General features: G+C 46.8%; 1 protein-coding gene across 1 annotated transcript in view; it reads right to left on the bottom strand.

Moving 5' to 3' along the window:
• Positions 1–7,582: 7,582 nt before the first annotated feature.
• The window catches only part of PUDP (pseudouridine 5'-phosphatase), a 98,894-nt gene continuing 81,614 nt past the window's right edge, over positions 7,583–24,862 (bottom strand). Inside the window, exon 4 of the mRNA XM_067023754.1 lies at positions 7,583–8,358. Coding sequence (XP_066879855.1) covers positions 8,008–8,358 — 351 coding nt within the window. The 3' untranslated portion in view covers positions 7,583–8,007. The remainder of the gene's footprint in view (positions 8,359–24,862) is intronic.

Genomic DNA, 24,862 nt, shown 5'->3' with positions numbered 1-24,862 from the left:
CAGCGCAGGGGACACGGGTTTGAGCCCTGGTCCGGGAAGATTCCACATGCCACGGAACAACTGAGCCCGTGCGCCACGACTACTGAGCTTGTGCTCTAGAGCGCGTGAGCCATGACTACTGAGCCCGTGAGCCACGACTACTGAGCCCGTGAGCCACAACTACTGAAGCCTGCCTGCCTAGAGCCCGTGCTCCACAACAAGAGAAGCCACCATAATGAAAAGCCCACACACCACAACGAAGAGTAGCCCTCGCTCGCTGCGACTAGAGAAAGCCCGCGCGCAGCAACGAAGACCCAATGCAGCCACAAATAAAAATAAATAAATAAATCTATTATTTTAAAAAAACCAACACAGCCCTCATCGCAGGATATTATAACTGCTGGCTTCTCTTTCTCCCTCTCTTGAGTGGGAACTTCTAGCAGAGAGGGGTAGGTTGGCATATTTGTAGAGGAATGAATGAATGTGCTTATTTTTGTGTTGACTCGCATTTTTTCCACTGGTTGAAACTGGGTTCAACGAACTCTGTAGGATGTGAAGAGCTCACCAAAAAGTCACTACAACCAAGATTTATAGCTTCTTTTCTCCGTAAAGCTGTATGACTTTTTTAGCTACTTCAGTTAGAGTATCCAGAAATTGGTCTCCAGGCAGCTGAGTTAGGTCATAGCTAAGGAAACTGGACGGGTTTGCCAGGGAGTCCACTGGTTTATCCTTGCTGTCCTGCTAACTATTACTGATGCCCCCTTTCACTCCCAATTTTGATGATAAATTACAGCCGGTCTACAAGTATTAATATTTTTAACATCAAATACATCAATTTGCTTGGGAGTAAAAAGAAAAGGGGGAGTAAGTCAACGAAGTATCTGTAACAATCCTAACTACACACGTGTTACTTCCTTGGAAGGTTTGAACAATCCCCATGACTCCTGAAAAAGTTAAGGACAAGAAGAAAATTATTACCAATTTTCTTCAAAGAAGTGACAGGTGTTCAAGCCAGACTCAAATGTCAGTATTTCCACTTGCACATTTTGTGCTGAAGGACTGAGATTCTTTCTTACACTCTTGTTGGCTAAAGACCGCCAAGAAGGGAACTCAATTGCATTGACACGTGGCTGCAGAACTCTCTTACTTCCCGGGAAGTACAGAAAATGTTAGCTTTGGACAGGGTCCAAATGGACGGGCAACACAGGTGCAGGAAGACCAAGGTGAACGGAAAACCAACTGCATCCTTGAAGGGAGAGACGGGAGGGGAGGAAAGCCAGTCTCAGAACTTAGAAAGAGAACACATCTGCCAACGGCCCAATTTAGCAACGCAGATCTCGCACTGAATCCGGGACCAGACACTGCAATGCTAGAGAATAAAGGAAAGCAAATGGAAAGAACACGTTCAAATATGAGATCGGGTATGGCGGGTCCATGCAGAAAGATGTCCCTTGGGTTCATGAGAAAATGAATAAATGCAGCGTAAAATATCTGGAAACAGTGGGAGGGGGTGGTGTAGGAGGTCTGGAATATTCTATTGCAAAAACTGGACCAATTTCCTTAAAAAGTGACGACAGTGGGGAAAAAAAGTAAGACAAAAAGACATTTTTCGGGGCTTCCCTGGTGGCGCAGTGGTTGAGAGTCCGCCTGCCGATGCGGGGGACGCGGGTTCGTGCCCCGGTCCGGGAAGATCCCACGTGCCGCGGAGCGGCTGGGCCCGTGAGCCGTGGCCGCTGAGCCTGCGCGTCTGGAACCTGTGCTCCGCAACGGGAGAGACATTTTTCAATGTTTCTAAAAATCACTTATTCAAACACCAAAAAAATGGCCGGATGAATGTTTATCGTGAGTCCCATGGATGAAGTTGGAGCCAGGCAGCATTACCGAGAAGGCTGCTTGTGCCTTCAGAACAATTAATAAACACAGACTTATAAACAAAGACTGAGAGGAAATTGCTCATCCAACCGTAACGTTTAGCCCATTTTTCACAATGGCCTATACAACGTACACAACCTACCACAACGTGAGAATCATAAATAAAGGCTTGTCTTTTGTTTCCTTAAATAAACCATATATCTCTATCCGGTCTCCTGACAGAGCTATTACTCCACATTAAACAGAAACTTAATAATATTTGAAAAACAGTGATTTTATATATTGATGATACCCAGATCTCCTGCTACATATGTGGAAAATGGAATTATTGCTAGAAACATTATTTAAGGATTAGGGTATGAAAGAAGTATTAAGAGGTCAGAAAGTTCTTTCTTCAGAAAGGAGCTTATCTCGATTCATTCCAACAGCTTCATGCCAGTTTGAGGTCCTTCCACCAAATTTAAATTGCTAAGCGAGAGACCCTACGTGGCCCGACACGGAAAGAAGGCAAAATCTCATAAGCATGGGAGAGAATTCCACTATCTTCCCCCAAAGTTCTGGCAAAAAGAAAAAAAAGGAAGGGAGCCATCAAATTATTCAGTCCGAGTGCTTATGATGTGTGTCCCAGTGCTAGATACGAAGTGGAAGAAATCGTGACTCTTATCCCCATGGAGGTGACAGTCTTGCTGGGGCCAGTAGGGGGTGGCCGGCATGACCTGCCAGGACCAGCACTCACTAATAAGACACAGACTTCTGTGTCTTACGGGCTATGACGGAAACCTACATGAGCTGACGGCCATTCAGAGAAAGTACTGTTCACTTCAGCTGTTTGCAAAAAGGACTATTTCGGGCTCTTCCCTGGTGGTCCACGGGTTAAGACTCCGCCCTTCAAATGCACGGGGCGCGGGTTCGATCCCTGGTCGGGGAGCTAAGATCCCACGTGCCATGCGGCGCGGCCAAAAAACAAAAATGACACTCTCCCTTTCCCGCCTCTCGCTCTCTCTCCTGCCCTCCCTCCCCCTCTCCTTCCCTCTTTGTGTCACAAGTGAAAGCACATCTTCTTAGCCACCCTTTTCTCCCGCAACGACTGCTTTCAGGACCCAGCATCCCTCTCCTCACTCCGTCAGCAGGAGACGTCCTAGGGCGTGAAGTGTGTGGGGAGGCCCGCGGGGGAAGGAGGAACGGGTGGGCGGCAGCCCCTCAGCTGTGCTGCAGCGCTGGCTCCCTGAACCTCCTCCCGGGAGGCAATCGGTCTGCGGCTTGCTTTCTCTAGAGCACGTGCCCGCTGACCCCGCCTAGAGCGATTCTTTGGATTCTTCAAGAGCTCCAAAACTAAACACATGATTTCAAAAGAACCCAAGTAGGAGCTACCATAGAAAGGACTAGACTGCTATGACCTGCTTCCTAAGAATCTGTGACTTTTAGCAAGGTGAGCGCTCAGTCTAGGATATAGGGATTTTCATTCAGGTAATTTGTGTCTTGAGAGAGACAATACTACAACATCAAGCATATTCCACCAGCTGGGGAATAGAAGTGTGTGTGTGTGTGTGTGTGTGTGTGTGTGTGTGTGTGTGTGTGTGACAGAGAGATTGATTTATGCGTACAAATATACATATCAAAGCATTTATTTATTTCACAAAGTTGTCTAATACAACACAGTCTAAATTGAGCAATTCTCTTCTATTTCTGATGCTACTTCTAATTCTTCTCTGTCCCTCTGGGCAAAACCACTTAAACCTTTTATCTCGGTTTCCTTTGTGGGAAGATGGGGATAATAGACACCCCTTGGCCATCTCAGAGCAATGTTTTGATGCCAGCCCTTATTTGATTATATGAGAAGAAAGCTTTGGGCTTCTGGCACTTAGGTGCTCCATAAATATTATTAGCAAGCTCCAGAGATTTTATCCTTTGAAACTGACATGTATTTCTCTTCTAAAACTTCCTGTCTTTAGCCCCTGGACACGTGTTCCCGATAGCTCTCTTTCCAGAGATCCACTTGGCTCCGCGAGAGCAGCAAAGGTTCTCCGCTCAGAGAGCTGCTGCTGAGTCTGCGGAGAGGCGTTTTGTTTCTTGGAGTCAGGGGCAGAAAAGCTGCTGGTCCCGAAGGAAGAACCCCCAGTCAGGGGTGCTGGGAAGGATTAGGAAGTAAGGAGATGGGCCCGCGGAGGTGGCTGTCCCCCTGGACGGACACACGGTGCGGAGAGTAGAGAAAGCGTGCAAAGTCGGTGGCGCGCAGGTGATGTATGGAAGGGGGCAGAGGACAGCCATTCATACCTGCACATTCGGGGGAGCTCTTGTTGATGCCACGGCCCTGTGTGTGGAGATTATTCCACAGAAGTAGCCAAGCTCCTAACCTGCTTTACATGTAACGACCTTTTCTACAAATAGCAAACGTTGGCGAGGGTGTGGAGAAAAGGAGCCCTCCGACACTGTTGATGGGAATGTAAATTGGTGCAGCCACTATGGAGAACAGGGTGGAGGTTCCTTAAAAAGCTACACACAGAGCTACCATATCATCCTGCAATTCCACTCCTGGGCATGTATCAGGAGAAAGCTCTAATTTGAAAACATACATGCACCCCTACGTTCACTGCAGCACTATTTACAATAGCCAAGACATGGAAGCAACCGAAGTGTCCATAGACAGAGAATTGAATTAAGATGTGTGTGTGTGTGTGTGTGTGTGTGTGTGTGTGTAATGGAATATTACTCAGCCATAAAAAAGAATGAAATAATGCCATTTGCAGCAACGTGGATACACTTAGAGAACATTAAGGTTAGTGAAATAAGTCAGAGAAAGACAAATGCTGTATGATATCACTTATGTGTGGAATCTAAAAAATAATACAAATGAATGTACATGCATAACAGACACAGACTCACAGATATAGAAAACAAACTAGTGGTTACCAAATTGGGGGGGGGGGGGGAATTACGGATATGGGATTAACGGATATAAACTACTATGTATAAAATAGATAAGCAACCAGGATTTACTGTATAGCACAGGGAATTATACCTAGTATCTTGTAATAACCTATAATGGAATATAATTTGCAAAAAAACAAATCCCTGAATCACTATGTTGTACACCTGAAACTAATACAATTTGTAAATAAACTATATTTCAATTTAAAAAATGTAATGACCTCTGTTGATCTCAAAGGCATCTTCTTCTGCTAGAAGTGTTATGCATTCAACAACATGGAGAAATGTCATTTGTGAAGACAGACGTGTGTGTGTGTGTGCGTGTGTGTGTGAGAAAGAGAGAGAAAGAAAGGACAGAGGGAGGGACAGATTTCCTTGCTCTGTGAGTAGCGTTCTCTCTTCCTTTTCCTCCTCAGTTCTGTAAATGAGGACTGAATTATCAACGGGGGCACAGAATTAAATGGCTGACGCTGTTACGTGCTCAAAGATTAAAACAAAAGTACAATTCACAAGACTTGCTCTTGATTAGTTTTCAGGATGTGGCTGGGGACCGGGAAGGAAAACGACGCCAGTAAACTCTTGACCCCGTGATAACAGGGGCTCCCCCTGCATCCACAGAATTGGCTTAGAGAATCCCACAGGTCAGGAAGGAGTCCTGCAAAATGATGACTGACACTTGGACTGATTTTCCAAATGACAGAATAGAGAGACTTTAAAAAAAAAAAATGATATTCCTAGAACATGGAATCCAGTCAATCTGATATAAATGCGAAGGGAATCGGACAACAGCCAGAAATGAAATCAGAGGAAGAAAGTTAGGATAGCAAGTAGGTGCTGGTTTCCTTTGCTATCTTTAGAGCAAAGACAGTAATTCGGTAATACTGGATTTTGGAATTTTTTTTCATGGGAGTAATTTCTGTTTCCTCAGCTTTGTGGTGTATCGCCAGCAAGCTAAGCTGATTAAAACAGAGTGCTGGCTGTGGTCTCTTCCAGGATATTTAAGCTCTAATCCATGCCCACAACGAGTCATTTCATGACTGTTCACAACATGAATCAGGAATTTGTAAAATTGGAAAGCAGGGGTGACTCTATTCAAATCTATTGGAGTGTCCGTTCAGAGCATCTAACTTGGTAATGATGGGTTGCATCATAATCTTGGGTGGGGAACAGACTCTGAGAATCTTAAAATTGCAAAGGATCTTTAAGCTAATCAAACACTATGCCTCAACTAGTATGACCGGCCCCCTGCAGCCTCACAGGCCCCATTTCCATTCAAGGACTTTTTTCTTTTTTCAGTAACTCTGATGTACCCCCAAAGTTGCGTTGGATGCTAGGAACACAAAGGTGAGTAAGACGTGATTAATCTCTGTCCTTGAAAGACTGACAACCTAGTGTGGAAGACAGCCAATATACAAATATCTAGAACATTCTAGAAACAGGAGGGAGTACAAAGGAGAGGCATTTAAAGCAACGCTGAGCCATTTAACCCATCTTGCGTGTATCCGGAAGGTTCTCGTAAGTCCAGGGACGGGAAGTCAAGATTTAACAAACTGCGGCATTCCAATGGTAATTAACGGCAGTTTTTTTTTTTTGTTTTTTTTTTTGCGGTACGCGGGCCTCTCACTGTCGTGGCCTCTCCCGTTGCAGAGCACAGGCTCCGGACGCGCAGGCTCAGCGGCCACGGCTCACGGGCCCAGCCGCTCCGCGGCACGTGGGATCCTCCCGGACCGGGGCGCGAACCCGCATCCCCTGCATCGGCAGGTGGACTCTCAACCACTGCGCCACCAGGGAAGCCCTAACGGCAGTTTTTAAAACCCGTTTTCTAATAATAAGTCAAAATCGGCCTTTGTATACCTTTTACACCCTCGGTCCCGTGTCTATCCTCAGGGGTGGCACAGGACATGACTCAATCATCACCTCCCTTTTCCTAGTCTGCAGAAGGCAAAGGTTAGAGAAGGTATTCCAGATTCTTGACTGGAATCGACCTTAAGCTCACTGCTCTGCGGTGACCAACCTCAAGGGAAGACACGGCGGAAACTTGTAAAACTTCCCGCCATGAAGGTGCTCGCGTAGCTCCCCAGCCACCACTAGGGGGCGCTGCCGCCCGCCAGCCGTAAGTCGTACACCTTTGGTGCGTCGGGGCAGGAAAAGAGATGGAGTTACAGAGAAAACATACAAACGGCCCACGGGTACATGAACATCATCAAGGAAACGGAAATCGAAACCACAGCGAGACACGACCTCACGCCCGTTCGGAAGGCTCTCGTCAAAAAGACGAGGAATAACAAGTGCTGGCGAGGGTGTGGAGAAAGAGGGGCCCTCGCGCGCTGTTGGTAGAGACGCAAATTGGTGCGGCCACCGTGGAGAACGGCGTGGGGGTTCTTCAGACTATTAAAACTAGAACTACCATACCGTCCAGCAATTCCACTTCTGGGTACACGTTCAAAGGAAACGAAAACAAGATCTCAAAGGAATATCTGCACTCGTGTTCAGTACAGCCTTATTCACAATAACCAAGACGCGGAAACAACCTAACGGTCCACCTAGGGATAAAGGGATAAAGGTACGATACACACACAAAAAAAAAATATATATATATATATATTATTCAGCTATAAAAGAAAAAAAAATGAAATCCTGCCATGTGCAACACCATGGATGGATCGTGAGGGCATTATGGTAAGTGAAATAAATGAGACAGAGAAAGACAAACACTGTATGATCTCACTCCTATGTGGAATCGAAAAAGAAAATCCTAAGTGACAGAGACAGAATAGAGCGGCGGGTGCCAGGGGCTGGGGGTTATGGGACGTGCGGTGATGTTGGTCAACGGGTAGACACTTCCACTTACGAGACGAAGACGTTCCAGGGACGCACTGTGAAGCCCGGGGGTGGTCGTTCACCACGCTGTCTCATGGACTGCAAAGTTCCCGAGGAAGCCAGTCTTCAGCGTTCTCAGCACAGGAAGAGATGACAAGTACGTGAGGAGACGGGGCTGTTGGCCAGCCATACTGCGGTGCGCGTCTCACAGCGCACCTACCTCAGGCGTCTCACAGCGCGCACACCTCAGGCGTCTCACAGCGCACAAACCTCAGGCGTCTCACAGCGCGCACACCTCAGGCGTCTCACAACATACATACGTCAGGCGTCTCACAACATACATACACGGGCATCGGACCGTAACATCGTATGCCTTCAACTTACACAATGTTACATGTCCACTATATTTCAATACAGCTGGAAAACATACACTGGGAAGCACAACTTATGAGTCCTCCTCGTCTTCCGTCCCCCGGTTTCAGTCATCAGATCAACAGGAACTGGATTCCGCCGCGAGACCTTTACTGAATTCACAGTCAGTACGACACTGCAGAGGGCGCTCCTGCAGCCTCGCCCATGCGCTACTCCCACACTTGGCTTGGTAACCCAGAGGCTCCTGGTACAAGGTCTCCGTGGCCGCGGATGAGGACGTGACGGAGCATCTGTCCTCTGTCCCAGGAGCGTCCTGTCGGGTGCTGGACGGCGGCGATGGCGGCGATGGCGGCACGGGGGCCACGGGCTGAGTATCCTTTCTGTCGGCTGTGCGGGCAGAGAGACACTGGGGAAATGTTGGAAACAATGATCGTGCATCAAGGACAAGGTGTCTGGCCGCCCAAACCCTGGCCCTCGGGACTCCGGCCGCAGGGCAGCCCAGGGTATTGTATCTCCGTTCAAGATGCATCCAACAGAATCCAGTAATGTCCACCCCCGTAGTGGTGGCGCTCGGCTCCCACCCTCTGGCTCCGAGTGCCGCCCAGACCCCCAGCTGACAGCCTCGCTTCGGCGCTGACCTCACATGTCCTCTGGGTATAAGTCACATGGCTTTGGTCTCCTGCCCCAAATCCTCTACATCAGCCCCACTTCACCCAGTCAAAGACTGTGATACCAGACGTTTTCATTTCATATTATTTTGGATGCATTATTATTTTTGAGGACCCAGAAGAGCATTTTCCCTGAAGTTTAAACTAACAGAGCACACCAAGTACGTTAGGTCTGTTTGAAGAGCTCTGCTCACGCTATTTCGGGAAGGGCCGGGAATAATTAGTGAGCAAAGGTTCCTGGTGTGAAGGTAGTTAAGAGCATACAGTTAGCGTACATCACAAACCACGGCACAGGCCCCCTGAGAGTTATTGTCAAACCGCCCTTCCCGGGCCCCTGCATCCCCTCACGGAGGGGACCACGGGCCCGAGAAGATTGCGAGCCCTCAGTTCTACGTCTCAGTTGCTATCGTACGTTGAGTCTGCCCTCTGCTAAAACAGCTTTTGCCACCGGGGCTGCAGGAAATGAGAACAGATTTCATTTTACCTGCTGTGCTACTGCAGAAAAAGCAAGTCTTTATTTTGCCTGGGAGGCTGAGATTTCCTAAGAGTTCTTCCCCAAATTCGATGCTATATAGGACCGATTCTATACACACACCAAGGCCTGATGTACGCTCAGGGTACTAGGCTAAACGTCTTTCAGGTATTACACATCAAAGGCAATTTGAGAAACTGAACAGATGCTTTTTTGATATCTCATCACTCTGGAGAAAAACCAAGTGCTGCCGAGTGACTGAAGAAAACAAAAATGTATCTTTTACAGACCAGACCATACACACTCACTTCTGCCCTGGCGATGTGGCCAGTTAACCATGGAACACAACAGGCATGTGGTTTCTTCTGCCTTGAGACTGTCTTTATTTTAAAACGACAAAAATGATGATTAGTGCTAAGTTTTGAGAGACCACATCCTTTCGTTATGAGTTTGCACCCAATAACAGCAAAACTAACATAAAGCTGAAATTGAAATAAAAGGCGTTGCCTTGTTTGCATATATCTATATCTATATCTATCTATCTATCTATCTATATAAAGGATGCTTATTTGAGCAGAATACCACTCGCAGGTAGAAAAGACTAAAATCCTGGCCGTGGTGGAAGCAACAGAGCCTCAGAGCCTCAGCAAGCACCCGCAGGTCCTCGTGGCCTCTCTAGGGAGGCTGGTGGTCAGGAGCGGAGCCAGGAAGCCCCTGCCCTGGCCACTCACCAGACACAGTCTGGGGGATGCCCGCGTGGCTTCTCAGAAACCCTCAGGCCGTGGCGCAGGACGGCTGCAGGCCACTGTCCCCTGGCCGGGCCAAGCTGGGGGCACGGCTGCATGTCCAGGTGCTGTAACACACACAGAGGGATGCGTGTGTCCCAGCTCTTGCCTGGATGTTAGCCACTGTCCCCTGGCCTGGCCAAGCTGGGGGCACGGCCGCACGCCCAGGTGCTGTAACACACACAGAGGGGTGCGTGCGTCCCAGCTCTTGCCTGGATGTTAGCCACTGGGTGGTCCACTCCCTTTGGTCCACCGGCTGCCACCTGGGGATGGCCATCCGCAGCCGAGAAGGCGCTGGCCGGCCTTCCAACGGCGGAAGGGCCCAGAGGACCAGCCCACGCCCCTGACCACGTGTGTGTGTGTGTGTGTGTGTGTGTGTGTGTGTGTCATGGTCACGCTGTCACATTTAAATGCGCCTTGCCGATCGCCACCGTGGTGCTGAAACCACAGGAGACGTTCTTCACCTTTTGGCCTCAGTGGTAACGGCGGACGTGGTCAATCAAAGCGTCTCACCTGGGAGACCGAGGCAGGAAGGTGGGGCGCTGAGCACGGCGAAGGGCTTACGATGACAAAACACTGCAGTTCTGCAGAGAAAGACCCCGAGGCTTTCGCTGAACGCAGACTCGGCGTGTGTCAGCGGACGGGCACATTTATGGAGAACGCTGATGAACTCTGAGGCTAATTTCAGTGACGACGGGCAGCCCTTATTTCCTGTCTCAGCTCAGCGTCACATTCAAACAGAAACCAACTCCGACATCCAGAGAAGTCTGAGAAATAATTTAATACTTTTTTCCTCCAAGTCCATCAAAAAGGCCAATATTTTCATCTTTTCTAGCTGCAAGCGGTATTCTGCGCAAATAAGCATCCTTCTGTTATAAAAGTGGCGCGCTGCCTTTTATTTCAACGGCAGCTGTATGGGAATGTTAATTTTGCCACTATTGGCGTAAACTCACAAGGAAGAAAAGTTAACGCAATGGACCACCTGGACTGGGATCTAATTCCTTAGCAACCTAGAAATAATTAGATGGAAGGGCTTGTGCTACAGATCAAAGACCCTCGGAGACCAAAAACAAACAGAGTCCCCACACAAATGCCTTTAAACCCCCTCTACCTCCTTATGTTGTATCAAACTGCCATCCCAATTACTTGACAGGGCCAGGGAAGATGTGCTCTGCGTAACCGTCATGAGCCACTGCTTAACCCTTGATGTTCGGAATGTCTAAGGTAAACAGTTTGGGGTTGCAAATTTGCTTAAAATTATACACAGCCTCACAGATATCTGTTTAATCATGTCTCCGTGATTTATTACGGTGGATAGCAATTTTATACTCATATTGTCAAAATCAGAGCCATAGATACAGATGTGCAGATTGGCTTTGAGAGTGGGACCCGCAACGGCTGGGTATAATTTTGGAGACCTTTGCTGGAACATCGCATGCACAAAATGCCTGTAACGCCTCATTTTTTGCTACTTGCTGAAGAGTCACAGAAGCGAGGGAAGGATGGGCTACTGCCTAATTTTCAAGACGATACAGTATGGCTGATTGTATGCAAAATTAATTACAGAATTAAAGACTGAAGAACCCTTTGCAGGTGGTTTCATCATTCACCTGCAAAAGCGTTTTCTCTCCTGTCACTGTCAGCATCCGCAGTTCATCCTCATCACCCAAAACACTTCAACCACATAATTAACAAACTGGGCTGCAGGCATCGTCTCATCAACTTTAGTGCATTCTTCTCCCTTCCTTCCAGTGGGATAAAGGAGAAATCTCCCCTGTGACTTCACCCATCTACGGTCATTCATATTTGCAAGGGCATGGTCCAGAATCGACACGTGTTTGGTCCATAACTAGAGGAGTTCTCAGGGCAAAGGTGACACAAGACAGGGTTGTTTCGGAGCTTTCCTTAATACTTCTGAGGAGACCGAGATGTCTGTTATTTTGTTGCTTCCTCTTTGCAACGAAGATATTCATGGTACACTGTTGTATACCATGGAGATCAGATAGGAGTAATGGAAAGACTTCTACTTCTGGCCAAGCAGGAATAACAGGGACTGGATTAACTCTCCCACCTGAAAAAAACCATTAAAACAAACAAAATATTGGAAATGGTGATTTTCAGGGTGAACCTGGACATCTGGCAGTGAGGAACCCTGAGAGACAGGAAACAAGATGAATGCTGTGACTGCCCAAGGCTGTGGAGAGTTTCCAGGAGGCAGTGCAGAGATGGGGAACCGAGGCGGAGCCTCTCAGAGTGCAGGAGATGGACCGAAACCCCGGGGAGACCAATCTGGCTGGAGTCAGCGGCAGAGAGTACCGAACAGGGGAAATCTGTGCAGAGAGGGGGCGTCCCAGAGACCTTCCCGGGGCCTCCCTGAGGATCGACACGCGAGGGTGAGGAAACTCCATGAGGCCAAGGAAAGAATCAGCTGAAATAACCAGAGGGAACAGTGCTCCGTGCTCACCCAGGGCCGGCAAGAGTGCCTGTTTCCACCAGCCGGGCTCTGATGCATGGGGCGCTGAGTATTCTGACAGGTCTTGCCTTAGTAATGGGGAATAATTAACCCTAGACTGAGCATTGCTCTGAACCTTCCTATCAAATCATAAAAGTAAGACCCCAGGGGCTTCCCTGGTGGCGCAGTGGTTGAGAGTCCGCCTGCCGATGCAGGGGACGCGGGTTCGTGCCCCGGTCCGGGAGGATCACACGTGCCGCGGAGCTGCTGGGCCCGTAAGCCGTGGCCGCTGAGCCTGCGCGTCCGGAGCCTGTGCTCCGCAGCGGGAGAGGCCACAGCGGTGAGAGGCCCGCGTACCGCAAAAAAAAAAAAAAAAAAAAAAAAAAAAAAAAGTAAGACCCCAAAGTCACAAATTGTTTCCAAGTAACCTAACGGACAACAGTACACCTCAAGCATATTTACAGGAATGCAAAGACATCTAGTATCTAAACAGTTAAAAACAGAACGTCTAGCATCCGACTGAAAATTTCCTGGCGTGCAAAGAAGCAAGAAAAATTAATGCGTGACTGAAAAAAAAAAAAAAATCAACTGAAGCTGACCCAGAACTGATACAGAGATTAGATGTGCTTTTAAATCTCAAAGATTTAACTCTCTATTTCCTTCTCAAAGTGTTGTGGTTTTAAGTTTATATATAAGTCTGTGATCCACTTTGAGTTAATATTAGCATGTACGCTTATCCGTATGTCTTGTTCGTAGGCATGGATCAAAGTTCATTTTTTTAATATGAATATCCAATTGTTCCAGTCTCATTGGTTGAAAAGACTACCCTTTCATTACTGAACTGTCTTTGTATCTTTGCCAAAATCAGTTAATCAGTTATCCATGTATATGTGAGTCTATTCCAATCTATTGATTAACTATATATATATATATATATATATATATATATATATATATATATATATATAATTATTGTTCTTTTTTTTTTTTGCGATACGCGGGCCTCTCACTGTTGTGGCCTCTCCCGTTCACAGGCTCCGGACGCGCAGGCTCAGCGGCCACGGCTCACGGGCCCAGCCGCTCCGCGGCACGTGGGATCCTCCCGGACCGGGGCACGAACCCGCGTCCCCTGCATCGGCAGGCGGACTCGCAACCGCCGCGCCGCCAGGGAAGCCCAGATTAACTATCTTCATGCCGATATCGCACTCTCTTGATTACTCTGCAGCTTTATAATATACCTCTTGAAATCAGGTACTGTTAGTCCTCCATCTTTGTTCCTTTTTTCAAAGCAGTTTGGCTCTTGTGGGTGTTTTGAATTTCACCGTTAGTTCAGAATCAGCTGGATAATTTTAAAGAAGAAGGCTTTTCGGATTTTGAATGGGATTGTGTTGAATCTATAGATCAACTCGGGCAGAGCTGACATCTTAACAATATTGAGTCTTCCAACCTATGAACAATGCATAGCTCTCCATTGATTTCGTTCTTTCATTTCTCTCAAGAATGTTTTTTTGTTTGTTTGTGGTTTTTTGTGTTTTGGTTTAGTTTTTGGTTTACTGGTTTTGCACATTTTTTCTCAAATTTATCCCTGAATATGTGATATATCTTTTACTGAAGACTAGGTGATTTACAATGTGTGCCAATCTCTGCTGCACAGCAAAGTGACTCAGTTACACACACACACACACACACACACATATATATATATACACACACATTCTTTTTTTATATTCTTTTACATTATGGTTTATCAGTGGATATTGAATATAGTTCCCTGTGCTCTACATTAGGACCTTGTCTTTTATCCATTCTAAATGCAATAGTTTGCATCTACCAACCCCAAACTCCCACTCCATTCCTCTCCCTCCCCCCACCCCTTGGCAACCACAAGTCTGTTCTCTATGTCTGTGAGTCTGTTTCTGTTTTGTAGATAGGTTCATTTGTGCCATAGTTTAGATTCCACATGTAAGTGACATCATATGGTGTTTGTCTTTCTCTTTCTGACTTACTTCACATAGTATGATCATCTCTAGTTGCATCCGTGTTGCTGCACATTTTGTTCTTTTTTATGGCTGAGTAGTATTCCATTGTATACATGTACCACATCTTCTTTATCCATTCATCTGTCGATGGACATTTAGGTTGCTTCCATGACCTGGCTATTGTAAACAGTGCTGCTGTGAACATTGGGGTGCATTTCTCTTTTTGAATTATGGTTTTCCCTGGGTATATGCCCAGTAGTGGGATTGCTGGATCATATGGTAACTCTGTTTTTAGTTTTTTAAGGAACTTCCACACTGTTCTCCACAGTGGCTGCACCAATTTACATTCCCACCAACAGTGCAGGAGGGTTCCCTTTTCTCCACACCCTCTCCAGCATTTATTGTTTGTAGATCTTTTGATGATGGCCATTCTGACCAGTGGTACCTCATTGTAGTTTTGATTTGCATTTCTCTAATGATTAGTGACATTGAGCATCTTTTCATGTGCCTACTGGCCATGTGTATGTCTTGTTTGGAGAAATGTACATTAAGGTCTTCTGCCCATTTTTCGAGTGGGTTCTTGTTTTGTTGTTGTTGTTGTTGAGTTGTATGAGCTGTTTGTGTATTTTGGAGATTAAGCCCTTGTCTGTCGCATCATTTGCAAATATTTTCTCCCATTCCATAGGCTGTCTTTTCGTGTTTTTTGTTTGTTTGTTTATGGTTTCCTTTGCTGTGAAAGAGCTTCTAAGTTTGATTAGGTCCCATTTGTTTATTTTGAATGTCATATTTTTGATGCTACTGTAAATGGTATTGATTTTTTTTTTTTTTTTTTTTTTTTTTTTTGGTGGTACGCGGGCCTCTCACTGCTGTGGCCTCTCCCGTTGCGGAGCACAGGCTCCGGACGCACAGGCCCAGCGGCCACGGCTCACGGTTCCAGCCGCTCCGCGGCATGTGGGATCTTCCCGGACCGGGGCACGAACCCGTGTCCCCTGCATCTGCAGGCGGATTCTCAACCACTGCGCCACCAGGGAAGCCCGGTATTGATTTTTTAATACACATTTTTGACTGTTGCTAATACATAGAGATAGTAGTTAACTTTTTTGGATAATGAACTCTGCTAAACTCAACAAATAGTTCTAGTAGCTATTTTGTATATTGCATTGGAGTTTTGATCATGTATCTATGCTTAAAGATGGTTTCACTTCTTCCTTCCTAATCTGGTTGCCTTTTGTTTGCTTTTCTTATGGCACTGGTTCAAATCTCTAGTACAATGTTGAACGGAAGTGGTGAGAGTAGACATCTTCATTTCGTTCCTGAACTTGTTCAGTTTCACCATTAACAATGATGTCAGCTTTAGGTTTTTAGTGCACGGCCTTTATGAGACTGAGGTAGTTCCTTTCTGCTCCTAGTTAGCTGCAGGGTTTTCATCCACACTGGATGTTGGATATTTTTAAAATCACTTTCTACATTTATTGAGATGGTCATTTTGTGTGTATGTAGTCTGACAATATTGTAAATTATGTTGATTGGTTTTCAACTATTTCTAAACAATCTTATATTGTGGCTTAGTACTGTGACGTCACCTAGCCTGCTCTGGCTGTGTGTGCATTGTTTTTTGTTGTTGTTGTTTTTGCGGTACGTGGGCCTCTCACCGCCGTGACCTCCCCCGTTGCGGAGCACAGGCTCCGGACGCGCAGGCCCAACGGCCACAGATCACAGGCCCAGCCGCTCCACGGCACGTGGGATCCTCCCGGACCGGGGCACAAACCCGCATCCCCCGCGTCGGCAAGCGGACTCTCAACCACTGCGCCACCAGGGAAGCCCTGTGTGTGCATTGTTAAACAATGACAATATTCTTCTACTGTGACTCACATGACTGCATTATAGTTCTTCACTACCAGGGTCACACCTCATCTGAGCACTGCCTTCAGAGGTGATTGAACGGAATAGGAGTAAATCTGCTCAGTTATGAAGGGCTCTCTTTCATGGAGGTGTGATTCTGGTTTGTATCCTAGGGTGTTAACCACTATTTCTTCACTGCCTCCTTGGGGGAGGAAGGCAATCTTCCCCAATACTCGGCTGACTGTTACAGTTGTTTCTCTGTGTCTTTTTTTTTTTCCTTGGCAGCCATGGTCAGCCCGTGAGAGCTCCTCCTCTTCTCTGGGGTGCATTCAGGGCTCACTTTCTCTCTGGTGTATGCACCCTGCTAGGTGTTAGCCTTCTCTCAGTCTGCTCTATACATTTATGCCACTCACTGGGACTTTCATTTTCCAAAATTCCACTTCCACATGAAGTCATCTCTAAGCAAGGCTTCTCTGTACGTTTTTCATGCAATCTTCCGTGACTATAAAGATACTCCAAAATGCTGAGCGTGACGGCATAAAATTCAGATGCGCAAAAAGTGGCCGTGCAAGGTGGCAAAGGGTTACCGTCGTGTGGACGCAATGCAAACTCCCCGCTGGGAAGAAGCCGTGGACACATCACGTCACCCACCTGGTCCTGACTTTTCTGACCCTTAACTCCTCGGCGAATGGGGTATCTCGCAGTTCGGATGAACCTTGAGCTTTCAAAGGTCTCCCGAGTTTCAAATGCCCTATTTCAAGAGAAACCTGCATCTTTGAACCCGAGGGGAGACAAGCTTGTCATTTCAGCCTTCCCTTTATTGAAAAAGGTAATCTGTGCTAATTCTCCAGTGCACAGCACTTAAGTCAGTGCATCATAGGAAGAGCATCAGGTGTAAAGTGATAAATATACTATGTCAACTTTGAAAATTGATTTAGCACTTTTCGCTATAAAAACTTCAGATTTCTCAGGTAAGCAAATAGATGCTTTCGCTTAATTGTTGTACATCACCAGGTATCAGTCCTCATGTTGGGGGCCGTGTCATCTACTTAAACGTGAAAGGGAAGGGAGACCAGACACCCCTCTCTGAATGGCGATTTCTGTTGAGGTTCTAAATTAGCGTGTCAGCCTCCCACATAAATCCTCGGGGTCGCAGACAACAGAGACCGTCTATTCTTACATTGGATTGGGAGGTCTGTATTATGTAAGCTCCCAGAACTATAAATGTGTATTTGCTCTGTCCACCTAGACCTTCCAACAGCACTACCAAGCCTGCCCAGGCCATCAAAGTCCCCGTATGCATCACGGCAGCATATGAAGGGGTAATGACCCAGCAGGTGTAGTGTCCCCTGTTTACAGAAAACGTGGTAAGTCCTGTTGGAAAACAGACTCATAATCTGAGGCCCACAGACTCACAACACCCTTGCTTGCTCTCCTGAGGTCCTGATCATTCATTTCTTCCCCCGAATCCTGGTTCCAAACCCTTCTTACACCGTGTGTCAGATATCCAGCCCCACCGTTACATTTTAGAAATTGGGCCCAGCACAAACTCAGTTCACCTTCCTTGGACTTGTCCACTGTACTAAGATCTGCACGGCACCCATCCCTTCAGTCTCCGCCAGAGTTTTTCTAACACAAAGGATGTGCACCCCACCTCCCAGCCCCGGGGACATTCGGCCAGGTCTAGAGACATTTTGGGTCGCCACAATTAGGGATGGGTGCCGCTGGCATCTAGTGGGTGGAGGCCAGGGGTGCGGCTCGGCCTCCTGCAGGGCACAGATGGTCTCCCACAACCAAGGATAACCTGGTCCAGATATCAGTCACGCCGAGGCTGGGAGACTCTGCTCTATCTGACTTGGAAACCAGAGATTCTCCTCCAGGACTGAGCTCTGACCCATAACTCTATCTACACAACTGGGATGCAGACACCTGAATCTTTCCAGCCTTTCTGCAAGAAACCCAATTACCCTGCCGATGCTCACCAGCTGGAGACTGATTTCATGTTTTTCCTGGTTTTCTGGAAACCCCTTCGTGCATGCCCTCAGATATCCATGTTGCCCCAACTACGCGTGAGCGTGACGTGCTGTGTGAGGACGCCCAGCTTCTCATGCCACAACCATTCCCAGCAGCCTGGCTTCAGCTCATCCTCCCACGCCAGCCCTGCTGCCCTCTCCCCAGTTCCCAGCAGGTCCCCCACCTGAGCTTGCTTCCCTGGGATGCAGCAGTAGCCAGGGGCCAATATCTTACAAAGCCGGTTTCAGACGTCCTTTCAAAGGCTGCCTGCCATCAAGTGAATAAGTAAACCTTTGCTGAAGAACCCATGCATGTAGGTGTCAACTAATATTTTCACTGATTGCTTTGAGCCTATGCTAGGAGAACTTTTTCACACTTCATTTGCAAAGTGAGAGAATTATGCGTATCTTCCAAAGGAGGAAAATATACAGCTCCCTTTTTATCCAAGGTGAAATCCATAAACATGTATTACTGAGCAAAGACACCTCAACAGAGACAAGATTCAAATGACTGGCAAGGTACCCTACGTAATTGTAACAGAAAAATCTGCCTTTTCTGCCCTTGGGTCAAGTTATTCTGACTAATCACAAGATCCTACAGACGTGTGAGTCCTACAGGCGATAATGAGCTCTCAACTTCTCTAAGGGGTCAGACAGCCACGTCAGGACAGCGGGTGCTGGAGCAGCTGATCTTTGCAAAGAAGGAAGGGAGAGAGCTGGGTCAGGCCAGGCGGACAGGAAGAGGGGAGCAAGAGAAATAAGCTTCCCCAGAGGAAGAGAGCGACGGGGTGGTCGCTGGTCTTAGTTCTACAGTCACAGTCACGCAGCTGCTGTCGGCCACAAAACGAAATGAGAAGGAGGGGACACGTGAAATTCGCACACCTGCCGGGCTGGGAAGACCCGTCAGCATTGTATTAGTTGGCTCTGGCTGCTATAACAAAGAAGCACAGCCTCGGGGGGTTAAGTAATAGATATCTACTGTCTCCAGTCCTGGAGGCTGGAAGTCTGAGATCAAGGTATCGGCAGGGCTGGTCCCTCCCGAGGCCTCTCTCCCGGGCGTGTAGACGGCCGTCTCCTCCCTGTGCCTCCTCACGGGGTCGTCCCTCTGGGTGTGTCTGTGCCCTGACCTCCTCTTCTTATAAGAACACCAGTCCTATGGGATTAGGGCCCACTCTGATGACCTCACTTTAGCTTCATGCCTTCTTTAAAGACCCCATCTCCACACACAGTCATAGTCTGAGGTTCTGGGGGTTAAGCCTTCAACGTACGGGCTGGGCGGGGAGGGTACACAATTCAGTCTGTATCAACATACTTCTAGTGGTGGTTCCATAGTTCGTTTTGAGGCGAGGGGACACCTGAACAATGACAAATAGAAAAGACACAATATAAGTAGTGGGATCCTCCCAGGCTAGAGGGTGCCTCCCGGCTACACCCTAGGAGGTGGGGAGCTGAATCCGTCAACGTCTCTCACTGAGCTCAGGGCGATGCGGGTGGTGGACACTCACTTACTAGTGCGGCCGGTTTCAACTCCCCGTTCCTTTTCTGCACAAAAAATTCAAAGCTCTATTTGGAGGATTTTTCTCCATGGTAACCCAAAGAGGTCAGAGTCATGCAACTGTTTACAGGAAGTGTATCCAAAAGAGAAGAGAATGTCGTTTCTACCTTTGGTACCTTCTGTACAAACTTCTAGCTTTAAAATAAGTAAGTCATAGGCATGTGACGCACAGGAAAAAGAGAGAGAGAGAGAGAACGTCATTGCCGCCTTTGGTACCTTTTGTACTAACTCTGAGTTATACAATAAGTAAGTCACGGGGATGTAATGTACAGAAGAGAGAGAGAGAAAGTCATTTCTAGCCCATCATGTGAAGACACACATCTCTTAGAGATGCTGGGTCTAATTACTGTTGTAGGGTCATGGGGGTACTTCTCATAGATAGTTTCAATTTACGCAAATACACACAGACATACACACGTGCGGAATTGTAAAAACTGCAGTACTGGCCATGTCCTCACCCCCTCTTTTAAATCTTCAAAATCACACTTCTGGACCCAGGCTGTGAAACGCACAATGAAACAGCTCCTGTCCGATGGGCTGGCACTTTGCTGCTGCTGAAAACTTGTAATGCCCAACTGGGATTTTCATTTCTTACACCTGCAGGGCTAATTCTCTGTTACCAGAGACAGTGTTTTAGTTTTGTTAGGGAGTAAATCCTTTTTCTGATTCGGAAGTTGCTAGATGTCAAACTGTGATGCCCTCTTGATGGATTCAAGTAGGTTATGTTTATGGGGCCGAGTATGTCCAACTGAAAGACAACAGCGATTTTGTTCTTGGCACGTTACTTTGAAAGTCTGAAATAAGGGAGGTGAACTTCCTTAGGACAAGGTAAACTCACAGTTGAAAACCACTCTGGTAAAGGTTATGATTAAGTGTACTGAGAACAAAAAACTCTTTACACATGAACGCACATAAAACGCTCAAAGCCTCCCAAGACATCCTAATTGGGGGATTCTGTTCAGAGTTCACCAGCATGCACATTTTTTCACTTCTTTAGATAAAAACTTACACATATGTGAGCAACTGTTTGTAATGACATTTGTAATAAAAACAGTCGTAAGCTCCTGTTTGTAATGACATTTGTAATAAAAATAATGGTAAGCTCCTTTCAAGCAAGGGCTTTATGAATACGTCAAGTGTGGAATGAATGCATAAAAATGCAAATAATGCATGTGTGAAACGAGGCTGGCATGAAGTATCAAATGTAACCACATTCGTGCATAGCGGTTAAAGAACTAGTGCTTTAATGTTAAATGTTAAAAAAACCAAGTGAGTCCATCTTAAAGTTAGGGAAGACACATATGATTCCTGAATTGTTCTCGGTTTAAACCTAATACTTATTTTGTTTTAAAAATCCTTAGAACCTTGAAGTGCCTATGGCTAAGTGAAAGGAGCCAGTGTGGAAAGGCACCACATGGTATGATTCAACTAGATGACCTTCTAGAAAAGCCAAAACTATGGAGGAGAGAGTAAAAAAAAAAAAAAATCAGTGATTGCCGGGGGGGAAGGGGGGTGAGCAGGAAGAGCGCAGAGGACTTTTCTGGCAGTGAAGCTGTTCTACCGATACCGTAGTGATGGATACATGCCGCTGTACGCTTGCCAAAACCCACAGAACATACCACACCAAGAGTGAGCCCTGATGTAAACTGTGGGCTTTAGTGAATAATAAGGTTAACGATAGTGGCTCACCAACTGAAACAAACACACCACACCAAAGCCAGATGTTAATGACACGGAAAACTGGGAGGGGGACATCTATGGGAACTTTTTGGACTTTCACTCAAGTTTTCTATAAACCTAAAACTCTCCCAAAAAGTCTATTAATTTTTTAAAAATCCTCTCCCGTTTTTGGCTTTCCTGATCAGCAGCCTGTGCCCCTGCATCCTCAGCGGGCTGCACTGAGCTAATGCTTGGAGGTGCTCTATTTCCCACTCTCACAAAGGACACTGGTCATCCTGTCCCAGACACCCCGGGGTTTGTCCAAGAGCAACTATGTCACTTGACCAGAACTTTAAAGTGAGGTTCAAGTGGTCAGATGGAGAATGGTGCCCAAGTTATTGGGTGACCAGAAGCCTACAGGCGGGGGAACCTTCCTCATCACTGGAACTTATCCATCAGCCGCTGAAAACACCTTCCCTGGTTCTTCCTCACCCGGCACGTGAGAGCCGAGCTCTGTGCCACGACAACTGGCCGCGGCCGGCTCGTGCGCTCTCACGCTTCCTCGGTGCCCTGTCCTCACAGACGACCCGCCCTCACGGGCTCTGACACGGCCCTGTCCCTTACCACCTGCGCGCTGCCCTTCAGCCCGGCTCCGGCAGCACGCGACCTGTCCTCCCTGCCTCTCCCTGCCCCACGTCTCCGGAGACCCCCGCTCAGATCCCGCTTCTTCAAGGAGCCTTCCACGCCCACCCAAGTTCATGCCTCTGACCCCATCCTGCTCTGCAGGAGGCCCTGCACTGCCTTTGGCGTTTGCACACACCTCCTCATCACACCCTGCCTCTTCCTTATGGGACTTTGGCTTATAGCCTACAGAGCTGCTTAATGGCTCCCTGTTCGTGCCTTGGACCAAGAAGAAGGTGAGTTCCTGACTCGGGGACCTTTTCTGAGGCTGTTACTAAGAATTCCTGAATGTCCACCCTTCGTACAGGAGTTGCCCAAGTAACACTGGTGATCTTTAGTGTACTGAAATACAGTCTACCGAAACGTTCGACAGGATATATATTTGGTCAAGAATGGATAAACAGTATTCTTATTTTGAGGTAATACACATAGTCTGCAAAAATTAGGTTGACTGGCGTCATCAGCCATTTATGCAATTATTTTATGAACAAGCATGGAATATCAGTTTGAATTACTGGGTTCTCCTTAAAATGAAAGCATGTTAGTCTACCTTTAGTTCTTCCGGCGGTTACCTGCACCCACTTAGATGTATTTGCCGTTCTTTCACTTGTTATGAATTTAAAAACAGTGTCTACTGAACACCTGGAATTGAACACGAGAAAAATCAGCACGTGCTCTGCCTTGCACTTCCACGTTCAACTGCACTCCCTTGGATGATGTTTTAATTAGTTACGTTATCATCTCTACATTGTCAGGGTTGATGGCATTTATTTTCTTCTCTGTGACCCCGATTTCCACAGGTTTCACCTTAGTTTTACACTTAAACACGTCTTTGACGTTTACAATGAATCTCTTAGACACGGCTTCTCTTGGTTGGTAAGAATTCGACCTCTTTCTGTTGTTTTCTTCATGAACCTATATTCCCTGCAGTGGTGTCTGTCTGGACGTATCTACTTGTATCTTTTAAAATGTATGGACAGTTTTCGTTGCATTCTGGGACATACGGTCTTTCCTTCAGGTCTTTTTATATATTGTTCCACGTTCTTCAAGCATTTCCTGTCTGACAGGGAGAAATCTTAGCTTCCTAGATTCTTTTTTTTTCTGAATATCTGTAGAATTTTTTCCATAACTTAAAATCGCAGTAATTTGCTAGACTATTTCTTTGTGAATGAATCTGTGTAAAGAGTGCCTTCGGTTTCACTGCGCTATTTCTGTCTCCAGGTTCAAATGTCCCTGTATTTCAGAACCTTAGCCGTGAATACACCTTTGACTATTTTTTTCCTGTTCATTCGTTGTTCATTTTGGCAGGGCGCCAGTTTAGAGATGGTCCACCTCTTCTCTCTGCCTCTCCTACTCACTTTTCATTCTCATTTATTTCCGAGGCTGCCCACCTACTTTTCATTCCCATCTCATGTATTACCAGCTCCTGCTTAAACCCTTCTAGCTCTTCTTTAAATTCGCATTTCAGAGAAACACTATTTTCCTTAATTGCTTTGATCTCTCAGACATCTCTTTGTTCATGGTCTTTGGTGGCTGTGGCGCGTGCCTTCATCCGTCATGTCCTTGCAACGTCTCTTCAAAGGCCTCTGGCCAGCAACCAGCTTTTGAAATCATATCATTCCTCGCGTCTGAAGGAGACACCGATGGGGACCAGGTACTAGACTGAGCAAACCTGGGGCAGTGGGCAGGAGGGTGAGCTATAGGTAGGGTGACGGGCGGCTTGAGTTTCCGGCTGTGGCTCCAGGGCTCTTCCTAACTGCACCAGGCCAGTGGGTGAGTGCTGACAGCAAGCTGTCTGGCTCAGCCTGAGGCTGTGCGTTTCACAGAATGGGTCACGGTTCTTATTATCTCACCTTGACCTGACTATCTTCACCAGGTAAGGATGAGGAGTTGCTTGGCTAGGTGACCTCTTGACTTCTCCACTTTGCCAAGCCCACGGTCCGCTTTGAGCAAAGGTGGCCTGTCGGCTTCTTTCTTACTAATTCTTCCCCCCCACCGCCCCACCCTATGCCAGGATGGAAGCACGACCTAGGGAGGCTTCCGAAACCAGCCCGCGCACCTCGACCCTACTCTTCTAAGCGAGGGCTCACTGCTTTTCCTTTTAGCGTGCGTTGCCCACTTTGGGTAACTCTTGAGTTCTGCCGTCTCTGCCCGAGTCACGCAGAAAAAGACGGCTTGTCGTGGCGTCCCCATCACATGGGGACCCTCACCCTCATTCTCATGTGTTTGGCCATCTTTCTGCACGTACTGTGATCCAGAAGATGTCTAGTTTCCTCAAAGGTAACATTCTTTTTCTTGTTTCTTATTCTCTTGGTTGCGTTGGGTTGGTTTCATAGAAGAAACGGGATGGAAATATGTTGACGCAACCACGTGAAACTGAAAGAGCAATTCCTTTCTCCCCAGTGCATGTGATACCATAAGGGAGGGGGGACTTGAAGAGAATGTCTAACATACTTATATTCAAAATGTCACATCTCTTCTGCATAGGTCTGACTGTCTCTGTCTCTGTCTGTCTCTCTCTCATACACACAGCACATTCTATAAGGATATGATGGCACTTGTTAATGCTCTACGTGTAAAAATACTAGTTACTAAATGAGGATGAATGGAGAATTTAATTCCTTATGGAGAACTTTAATTCTATCAGAGGAATGGTATGTAGCCATAGTAATTTTCTTCTTTAATTCAGAACACTTAGGTTGCATATGTAGATACCCACATTCGATTTTCTCTAAGCTATTTTGATTGAAATGTACCAAAGGAAAGATAGACAGATAGATAGGTAG

The sequence above is a fragment of the Kogia breviceps genome, chromosome X (genome assembly GCF_026419965.1).
Source record: "Kogia breviceps isolate mKogBre1 chromosome X, mKogBre1 haplotype 1, whole genome shotgun sequence".
Classification (NCBI taxonomy): Eukaryota; Metazoa; Chordata; class Mammalia; order Artiodactyla; family Physeteridae; genus Kogia; species Kogia breviceps.
This window is presented reverse-complemented; position numbering and strand designations above follow the sequence as displayed.